This window comes from Pseudopodoces humilis, chromosome 3 (assembly GCF_049639895.1).
Source record: "Pseudopodoces humilis isolate 2021_Gansu_Grassland_sample_001 chromosome 3, ASM4963989v1, whole genome shotgun sequence".
Taxonomy (NCBI): domain Eukaryota; kingdom Metazoa; phylum Chordata; class Aves; order Passeriformes; family Paridae; genus Pseudopodoces; species Pseudopodoces humilis.
This window is the reverse complement of record NC_142202.1, coordinates 14,674,654-14,684,940: the sequence shown is the minus strand read 5'-3', so window position 1 is coordinate 14,684,940 and position 10,287 is coordinate 14,674,654. Positions and strand designations below refer to the sequence as shown.

At 44.5% G+C, this 10,287-nt stretch overlaps 1 protein-coding gene and 1 long non-coding RNA gene across 2 annotated transcripts; one reads left to right on the top strand and one right to left on the bottom strand.

Annotated features, from left to right (window-relative positions):
* Positions 1 to 343: 343 nt before the first annotated feature.
* On the bottom strand, positions 344 to 2,258 carry LOC148184584 (uncharacterized). The gene is made up of 3 exons (XR_015772294.1): positions 2,180 to 2,258; positions 1,313 to 1,573; positions 344 to 953 (listed from the first exon to the last, which is right to left on the bottom strand). It is a non-coding gene; the product is annotated as an uncharacterized LOC148184584 (long non-coding RNA).
* An 87-nt stretch (positions 2,259 to 2,345) lies between these two features.
* EPCAM (epithelial cell adhesion molecule) lies at positions 2,346 to 9,078 on the top strand. The gene is made up of 9 exons (XM_005523267.3): positions 2,346 to 2,592; positions 3,028 to 3,132; positions 3,690 to 3,930; positions 4,200 to 4,265; positions 5,428 to 5,491; positions 5,867 to 5,968; positions 6,133 to 6,330; positions 6,744 to 6,785; positions 7,440 to 9,078. The coding sequence occupies exons 1-9, from the start codon at positions 2,526 to 2,528 to the stop codon at positions 7,479 to 7,481; spliced, it is 927 nt and encodes a 308-aa protein (XP_005523324.1). The 5' UTR covers positions 2,346 to 2,525; the 3' UTR covers positions 7,482 to 9,078.
* The last annotated feature ends 1,209 nt before the right edge of the window (positions 9,079 to 10,287 follow it).

Below are 10,287 nucleotides of genomic sequence, written 5' to 3'. Positions count from 1 at the left end.
AAAACAATGAGCAACACTTCAACAATAATTTCTTCACATTTAGAAATCTGTTGAGATCACAGGTAGCAGGTCCTTTTTAGCCCCTGCAAACTGGAGCCAAATTAAATGCTACACCACAAAAAAGTAGCATGATGCACCTGTGTTTGCAAAAGAGTTATCACAGTACTTTCTACAGGCGCTTACTCACATTTTGCTACATGTCACAACACGACAGTGCCAAAACACACTGTGAGAGGCACTAGTCCACACAAATACCCTAAGACAATTCAGTCCCTAGATACTAAAGGTTATAGCTATTTTTTGACAAGATATCTATGTGATATTTGAAGCTGGTTGTGGAGAAGCAGGGCAACTTTCAGTAGCAGTCACTCCAAGATTTCAAGACTGCTTGGATTTGTAAAACTAGGCACAGGGGTTTACCTACCCAGAACACGGATCAGGAGAAGAAAGAGGACTAGACGTACACAGCCTGTTCTATTCTTCAACATTTACACATTAAAATAAATAAAATAAAGGCAAAAGCCCATCATAAAATTTATTGGTCATTATCAAGGCTTACGTAGGTCAGCTTGGCAATTTGATAATGACAAGAGAGCTCCTCTCATCTCAAACCAACCAGTACTTTAACATGGAATAAGAGGTTTATAGGAAGGCAGGCATTTTTGAGCTTATTGCTCCTAGTCAGCTTCCTGGAAAATGCCATCACTTGATGAAAGTGATGCAAGAAATCCATATCTGAGACTTTAGTCTTCTCAAGTTTTCATACTGCTAGGCCAGGCTTTCCTTCTGAGTCTCTGACAAGTGTATCAGAAGAATATACTTATCAATCAGAAACTGTGCAAAAACCACAAAAAGAATCAAGAAAAATGCCGCAAAGCTGATTGTGACTGTACCACGGGCAAATCCAAGGAGCAGTCCTTTAACTTGGACCCATCTGAGTCAGCAGCAGGGCACTAGAGACAAAAACAACATAGAGGTAAAAACCGGGTACAACACAAACACAGCTGTGCACAGAGAAAAAAACACTATGATAGTTCAACTGCAACTTCCCTCCGAACATAAAAAGTTTTCAGTTGCACTTACTGTCTGCACTTAATGTCTGCAAGTACAAAAGCAGGAACATGTTTTTATTGTACAGCAAACTGGTAAGAATAAGCTTCAAGTCTTTGAGCAGAATGTCATTCTGGTCTTATCCCGTACTAAAAGAACTTGTTTTTCTAGGGTGCTAATATATCTTTTAGAAAGATCTGTGCAGATTTTTTAACTGAATAAATAAACTCAAGGTTCATCAAGCATTTCCGGTGTACCATACCTATCTTTTGTCTTCCATTTTGGCATTGCTTTTACACTTTGGAAAGCCATCTTAAAACCTGCAGCCGGCTTTCCCGTGTTTCCTCCTCGGCAACCTGGCAGGCTCTGGCACTACCTCCCATTTTGTAGGTTCCCACAAAGCTGCGCTTCTCAGAGACAAAGCACTCAGGACTACTTTTTCCTGAGCGAGGAAATGAGGATACTGTAGCGCCAGGAGCGAATCTTCAGAGTAACCCTGAGGTAGAGACATCTACTATGTATTCTGGAAAGGAACGGAAACCGAAAATAAAAACAAAACACATAATCAGTAAAGGTCCTTACAAAAGTGTTCATTCTGCACAGGTAAGCGTTCTGTTTTTCAGTTTACTGAGGAATTATCAGAATTTATGTCAAGCACAGTACAGAATTTATGTCAAGCACAGCTACACAGTAGCTCACACGGCAGCCCCGGATGCGAACAAAGTTCACTATAAAGTGTGAGTATTCCCTGCTTGCTCTCAGCTCGCCAAGAGCAGAGTGAAAACACTCTCCGCCTGTCCCGAGGGAAGAGCCCGGGGATCCCAGGCCAGGGCGAAGACCTCGGGACTGCCCCGGCGCTCCGAAGGTCGGCGGCGGGCGCGGGAAGCCCCGAGCCGGGAGGGACGGGGACCCTGCTCCCCCTGCCCGTGTGTCACGGGGCAAACACACCCGGGAGCTCCCGACGGTGACTAACACTTTCCCCTCGACGGCGGGGGCAGCTGTCCCCCGGCTCCCCGCCGCGGCCCCAGCCCGCCGCCCCTCCGCCCAGGCGGGGCGGTTTCACAGCCGGCTCGGTTTCACAGCCCAGGTAAAGAGCGGGCACGGCCGCGCCTCGGGACGCTCCTCGCACCGCCGCTCCCCCTCCCCCTTCCGCAGCAGATGCGCTGTCGGGGCCGGGCCGGGAGCGGGTCCCGCCCTTCCCCATCCAGTTTCGCCCAGGTGCGGGGGGAGGAGGGGGCGGCGGTGGTTTAAGAGCGCGCCCGGCGGGCCCGGGGGAGGAGCTGCCGCCGCTCCCCCCGCGCGTCCCAGGTGTAACCGGAGCCGGGAGGGCGCGGCGCGGCCGCCACCACCTGCGGAACCTGTCGGGCGGCTCACACCGCTCCGCCGCCGCTGCCGCGCACGCACCGCTCCCTCTCTGCCCGCGTCCCCGAGGACTTTTCCCCCGGCCTGTCCGCGCCCCACCGCCCGCCCCAGCCATGAAGCCGCTCTGCGGGGCTGCGCTCCTGCTGCTGCTGCTCTGCGCTGCCGCCGCTGCCCAGAACTGTGAGTGCCCGCACCCCTCTGGCCTCCTCGCTCCTGACCGAGCTCCCCCTCCCCGGGACCCCTTCCCGTCCCCCGCTCTCCGTAGGGCCGCTCTGCTGGGCGCCCTGAGCCGCCAAATGGCGAGACCATTCTCCCCCACCCTTTCGCCTTGGGCTCGGAGGGGACAGGAGCGGCCGGCCCAAATCGCGCCTCTTTGTCCGCGCCTCGAGGGGACCCCCAGGGCTGCGCAGGGAGCCCTCGTCCCGCGTTCGGGAAGCGAGCGAGGGCGGTGGCGGGGGGGAAGCGGCGGCCGCGGGCACGCCACGCCCGGCCGGTGAGAGGCGGCTTTGTCCATCCTGACCGGAGGCGGAGCGCGGGTGTTGGTGCCCCCCGGTGCCCGGCTCCCTGTCCCCGGTGCCCCCCGGTGCCCGGCTCACGGCTGTGTTTCCCTTACAGCGTGTGTCTGCCTGAAGAACAAGCGTGTCACCAACTGCAGGATGGAAAGTGGTCAATGCCGCTGCGACGCCATCGGCTCCGGCGCCATCGTGGACTGTAATACCCGTGAGTAAAAGGGCACGGCCGGGTGGGTGGAAATGAGATGTACCCGCAGAGTGCTGGGGAATATGTGAGAATGACCGATTAGTTCCAGGCAAATAATGGGGGAGAGGAAGGAGTTCTTCTTCCTTGTCGCCAAGGTCTTGGAAGATAAGCGTTTAAGGTTTCCCTGCTTGTACCGATGTAGGCTCACGCCTCCTCTTCAATATCTGTTATCCTGTGGCAAGAATTTCTTGAAGATGAATGTTTAGCTTCCTTGCAAGCACATATCCTCACTTTTCCTACCAATCTAAAGGGGAAAGAGCCTTGTGACAAGATTTCACTCTGGGCTCAAGCTCAGCTAAGCTGGGAACAAGCCTCTAGCTGTGAGAAATGGAAGCTCTTAAGTCCTAAGGTTGGACTTGTTAGGCTTTTGCCTTGAGAGGCTGACATACCCCCATTGTATTAATTTTATGTACTATCTGGTTGCTGCTGATGTGACCTTGTGTTTGTACTGACTCGGAGCTCTGTTTTGGACATGTGTGGTCTGATGATGCATAACGTGACTTTCTGGTTATTTTTAGTGACTTCAAAATGCCTGTTGATGAAAGCAGAAGTGATGGGCTCAAAATCTGGTCGTCGTGAGAAACCAAAAGATGCATTTGAAGATACTGATGGCCTTTATGATCCTGAGTGTGAAAATAGTGGCGCTTTCAAAGCGAAGCAGTGCAATGGAACCACCTGTTGGTGTGTGAATACAGCTGGAGTTAGAAGAACTGACAAACATGATACAGACTTGAAGTGCAATCAATTAGTCAGAACGACGTAAGTCTTTCAACAGGGTGTGCTGTGACATGAAAACATTCCTGTATAAGGCTGCCTTGTGTGAGTGATGCACTAGGGATGAATGAAGATGGAGCAATCAACATTTGGGTTACTGCTGGGTATTCTTCTACAGAAATAAGGATACTTTGAATGGGCTTGGAAGAGGCTTTGCTTTGATTTTGTCTCATTGTTCTGATTTTTTAGCCTGGGGTTAGATTTTTTGGTATGTTTTATATCTGTGAACTTCAAGAATATTCATTGTACTTCAGGTGGATCATCATTGAGATGAAACATGCTGAGAGAGATACTCCTCTGAATGCTGAATCTTTAAAGAGGTAAGTGATGATAGTAACATGTCATGGTAGTGTATGCATGTCCTACTAGATATCTAGTGTATTTCTGATCAGTTGCTAAAGGTGTCAGACCTGTGAACTCGTTTGTAAGACATTTCAGGCTGCAGATTCTCCATAGAACTGCTTTAATTTGTACTGGAAACAAATTAACTGCTAAAGACATTCCCTTCCATTTAAAATTGATTGCTAGTCCCCCCCCCAAATCAATATACTAAAAGAAATGGAAGGTAATAGGTGAAACTGTTAGAAAAGCAAACTGACAAAAATGGCAGGACTGCAAAGAAGCAGCAAGAGGAAAATGAGAGTTTAGGCTTTTTTTTTTTTTTTTTCATTTTGTTAAAACAAAACCCTACTTGTAGCTATTAGATCACCTCCTTTCCAGAACAAAAGCTGCTGCCCTCTAGCTCTTCTGAACTCTTCAGACTGGTGAAACTCTTTTGTCTAACACAGGTGTTTATTTTACAGTAAGTGTATCTTCACTGTTAGGAGTTAATTGAACTCTAGTATGAAGAGAGTGGGTTTGGTTGGGGCAGAGTTAATTTTCTCAGTAGCAGTTGGTGTGGTGCTGCGTTTTAGACCAGTGACCAAAATGGTGTTGATTAATTCACTAGTGTTTTAGCTGCTACTGAACAACACTTAAATAATGTTAAGGCCTTCTCAGACTCTCACTGTGCTGCCCCAGTGAGTAGGGTGGAGATGGGCAAGAGGCTGGGAAGGAGACAGGGATGACCTGAATTAACAGAACAGGTAGCCTATACTGTGTAATGACTTGTTCAGCAATAAATCTGGGGGAAAGTCTTCTCCCAAGTAGCTATTGCTCAGAGGTTGGCTGGACATTGATCTGCCAGTGATGACTGATCACTTGAGGTTTTATATTTCCCCCACCCAGCCCTTTCACTTACCAGACTCTTTATTTTAACTGATGACAGGGTTTTTTTTTTCCCTTGCTTTTGCCCTTTGATTCTTTTCCCAATCGTGTTAGGGGGAAGTGAGTGAGAGACTAGGTGAGGATTTAGCTGTTAGCTGAGGTTCACCCACCACAGAGACTGCTGGAGAAAACAATTACACTGGTCTTCTCTACTTCTCAGATGATCTGTGTGAAATAATACTGTTTTTAACAGCTACGGCTTCCATATCCTTGCAGGTTTTTCAATGAGACTATCACCAGTCGTTATCTGCTGAAAGGCCGCTACATAACCAATGTTCTGGTAAGAGGCACATAATGTTTAGTAAAGTATCAGAACTTTCTTTTGTTGTGAGTAACTATGAAAACTCTGATTTGACTAATGCAGTACAGCAAGAGTTCTAGTAGAAGCTCTCAAAACAGTGAGCAGTTAGCAAATAGCTGTATCTGAACAGAAATGCTGAGAAACTATACTGCTCTCCTTAGTCTGTAGATAACTCCTTTGCTTCACTTAAAAAGTGGAATTTGAATCCTACTGTAAACAGTTGGCTTGAGTTTAAAAACCATAACCTTGATCTAGTATGCAAGTTCATAAACTGGATCATAATGTTTTTGTGAATATTTGATAGTTGGATTTAAAGTACCTCCTTCTTAATAACAGACTATATTTTTATTGCAGTATGAAAAGCCTTACATTACTATTGATTTGAAGCAAAATTCCTTAGAAAAATCGTCTGAAGATGTGGATATAGCTGATGTGGCCTACTACTTTGAAAAAGATGTAAGTGTGTCACTTGTGTCAGTCTAAGTCTGTCTGCCAGAGGCTGGGTGGGTGTCTTGCTTTGCATTCGGGAGTCTGGCTGAAGCAAGGCTGAATTATTCTTGTGACAAGCTAAGTGCCTGCTACAATGTGAAGTGGCAAGTCTCTCTTTTCCTATGTTTTAGGTAAAAGGTCAATCCATCTTTCATAATAACGTGGGGCTAAACATCAGTATTGACAACGAACCGGTGAAGCTTGAGAAGACAGTGGTCTACTATGTTGATGAGATAGCACCAGAGTTTTCTATGAAGTCTCTGACTCCCGGCCTTATTGCTGTCATTGTAGTGGTAGTAATAGCAATAGTGTCTGCAATTGTTGTTCTGGTAAGTTCTAGAAAAGCTGGCAAGCAGAACAGTGCTGTGGTACTATTTGGGAAGTAACAGCATACATGTTTTGGACATACAGAGTTTGGACTCTGACGGAAAGTCTTCCTTTGTAAATTGGCTTGCTTCTTCAGCCTTTGGAGGTGGGGAACTGGTGATGGGGACACTGTCACTGTTTCAGGTTACAACTGAAGGGTGTCACCCGGAAAACAAGTACTGGGAACAATTCACAGAGGTGAACAAAGTGCTTCCTGGTTTAAAGCAGTTGAGAATGACAACCTCTTTTGTATCTACCTACCTCACTTTGGAAGGATGGGGAATGGACAGCTTTGAATTTCTGTTTTTCAAGTCAAAAACAGATGAAGTTACTTGTTTATCAAGACTCTAAAAAATATTGTGTTTTTCTCTTACAGGTCCTCACAAGGAGGAGGAAAGGGAAGTACGTGAAAGCTGAGGTAATTATTTCTGTTCGTGGTACATATGTGGGGTGGAGGTTAACCAGAATCCAGAAAATCCTAAAGTTTGCTGTAGGTTAAAAGCTCTCTTTGGGTGTTTCAGATGTGTTCAAGGAGACTGAAAATATTCAAATTCTGTAGCTAGTTTTCACCTCTGTGTAGTTTTGCACTAGTTTCAAAGGCAGCTGGTGATCTGCTGCTTTTCCCAGGGCTGAGGAGGTGGGGTACGGTTTTACTGCAAATTCTATTTTACATATGTATAGCAAAGGGCTGTGCAATCCACAGGAAGTGCTGATAGTCTTGTTCTGTGACAAGCTCTTTACTGAGGTATTTGCATGAATCTTGCAGTTTCCATTGAGGAGCTGCTTTCCAATGGAATAGCAAATGATACTTCACACCAAGTGTGGAGCCTTTTGTGAAGGAATCCAAACAATGTTGTAGCTAAATAGTATTGTCTGCTTCCTGCATGTACCCTAATTAGTGCTTTTGCTTTTTTTTTTTTTTAATCTGGTGGGTTTGTCATGGTTGGTTCTGTTAGTGTTGCATCAAATCCATTTGCTAATGAAAATCTGGGCTGAAATCTGGGTTAAATCCCAATGATTTATTGAGTCTTAAAGTTTAGATGTTGATCTCCCTCTACCTCCTCCCCTCCAGGTGAAGGAAATGAATGAAATGCATAGAGGACTGAATGCTTAACTGAATCAACTGAAGACAAGCCAGAAGACAACAAAAAACATTGGCGGCATGAATCTTAACTCTTAAAGCTTTCCTCCTGAAAGGGAGGTAATTGTGCTCACTTATTGAATGTTAAAACTCTTAACAACCACGACTGGTAACCATTCAACTACTTTTACTATTTTTTGAGAGTTAAATGCCCCATCTTACTCAAGTGAAACTTAACTATTGCTCCCTGATTTAGTTTTTTTTTTTTTTTATAATGGTGAAATGAGTTGACAACTGCTGTTACTAGGGTTTTGGAGCATACATACCTAAATGGTTATTTTACCCTTGTGGGTTTTATTGAAAGTAATGATTTTGTAGCCATGTTATAACGAGACTGTCTCCTGTATAACTGAACACAGCGTTTTTATGACAGTTTGTACATATTTGAAGTTGCTGTAACTTTTTTATGACTTGAATTAATAAAACTTTGAAACAGGCTTCTAATTCTTCCATAATGAAATGATAGTCTGCTGAATTATCATGCTTACAAATTTGTAATTTGATTCCGTAAAGCAAGGAACCTCAGCATAGTTGAAAATATTCTAGAACTCAAATTAGCAATTTTTATCAGCCATCTAGTAACTCAACAGCATGATATTTTTTCTTAAAGCTGTGAAAAGTACTCAACAAGAGTAAAATGATAATATACAGATTGTTGTATAAAAAATCAACAGGCTGAGAATGCAGTCATTTCAGGTATGCATAGACTGATCTTTCCAATGCTATGTAAGTTTTTAAAATAAGCCTCTAACCTAGGACATCTCTGATGCAGGGTTAGGGGTGGGCAGGCCTGGCATCTGATGGTGGAGCTGGGGGAGAGCAATTTACCCCACTGCTGTGAGTTTGTCTGTGGTAATGCTGCTGCACAGCAAGGAGCTGTTTCTGCTTTTATTCCTGTTCTCTGCCATAGATGCTGACCAGACTTCCACAGGCTCTCAGCCTCCCAGACCCTTCCCTGGACATGAAGGGCTTGCTTTGGCTGTCAGTAACCTGTGCCATGGATGTTGGCTAGCAATCCCTCCAGCATATCTGATTTATAAAGGAAATGCTGTAACTCCTGTTGCCAAAGAAATAATGAGATGCAAGATAAGGAACTGAATGACAAACCTTGTTACTAATGTGGTGTGTGTTTTGACCCACCCTGGCTAAAACAAGAAAAGTAGGACAAACTAGTGGGAAGATATTCTATGTACTGTTTATGAAGTTAAATGTGAAGTGTGGCCCATCAGTGTGCCTGCTAGATACCACAGGGAAGTTGCTGGACTGTGGTGGTGTCACCTCCACTGTCACAGCTCATTAGTATCCCTTCTGCCCCTCAACAGGGTGGTACCTCAGAGGCATGCATTGCTGTGTTGGGTGTTGCACAAAAATCCTGAAGTAGGGAATTTACTGGAACATTTTGCAGCCTTTTCAGGCAGCTTTGTCAGTGATAACTTCTGCAGGGCAGGCTCTCCCTCTTCTGATCTGGGCCATTCCCTTTCTCCCTAGGTATGCAGGCAATCTGCTGAGGTGTGATGAATTTTGTACAATTCTGTAAGCTGTTAACCAAATAAAGCCAAGTTTTCAGTAAGCTGGTCTTGTGCTGAGTTGTGTGTATTGTCTTCCCCAGTGCTTCAGTCTCCATCTCTTCTACTTCCTTAAATGTCTGCAATATGGTAATCCTTACCGTTTCTTCCTTCCCAATATTCCAATGCCATTGTTTTCCCTCCTCTTCCCCTCCCCATTTCACCTGTGGGATGGAAAGAGGTGTTGTGTGCTGTGGCTGGGCAGAAGCTGCACATGAGCAGACTTGACTGGACAGGCTGGTGCATAGCTGCTGTGTGGCCTGGACCTTGTCCCAATTGGTTTGTTTGAACATCATCTTCTCCCTGCTTTTCCCACACTACAGGGAAGTGTTCAGACACTTTTCTCGGTTTTTTTTTTACTTAGTGGAGCTTTTTGTGTCAGATACGAAGCTTAATGCTGTATTACAATCTTCTTTGTCAAATTTGCCTGAAACTAGTAGAGGGATCAGAAAATGAGGAAGTTTACAGAAATTCTTAAAAAACACCCAGAGTTTAACTAAATCCACAACTGAAGGGAATGCACTGTTTCTAAACTCAGTTACTATGGTACTAACATGGTGCTGCTCAGCTCTCAAAATGATCAGTAATAGTTTCACCATTAGTTTCCTGTTCTAAATAGTTTTATTGACATATTGGCCTTTGTGTTGTTCTATTTACTAAACACTACACTTGTCCAGCTGCATCGAAGTGTGTATTTACAGAGAAATGGAAAAGGATGAGGGGGAAAATACCTGAGAAATTAGTGTATTAGTGTCCTGCAGCTTATTGTGTTTTACAGACTTTTATACTGAGAGGAGACTAATGTGATGACATTTAAAGAAAAAAAAAAAAAAGCCATTATCAGATTGTCAACTCTCCACAAATGCACCTGATAGCTCTTCTCCCCTATAGAGGAACATGGCAAAAAATGATTGCTACTGAAAATTAACATGGTACAAAATAGCAGGACTAAATGCTGGGTATTTTGATACTTGGATACTACTTTTAATACTATTGGAAAACATTCAGCAAAGTTAAAAAGAGAGTTTCCTGTAAAAGAAACAGACTAATAGAACTTAATAAAGGACTAGTAGTTTCTGCATCAATTTTTAACTAGGTAATTATTTTGATACTTCCATTTGCCTTATTCATTAACTTCTTTATGTAAAGGAGCATATTTTTAAAATCTGAAGTCCTACACGAAGTTGAGATACCACGTTTCCTCTCTTTCCACA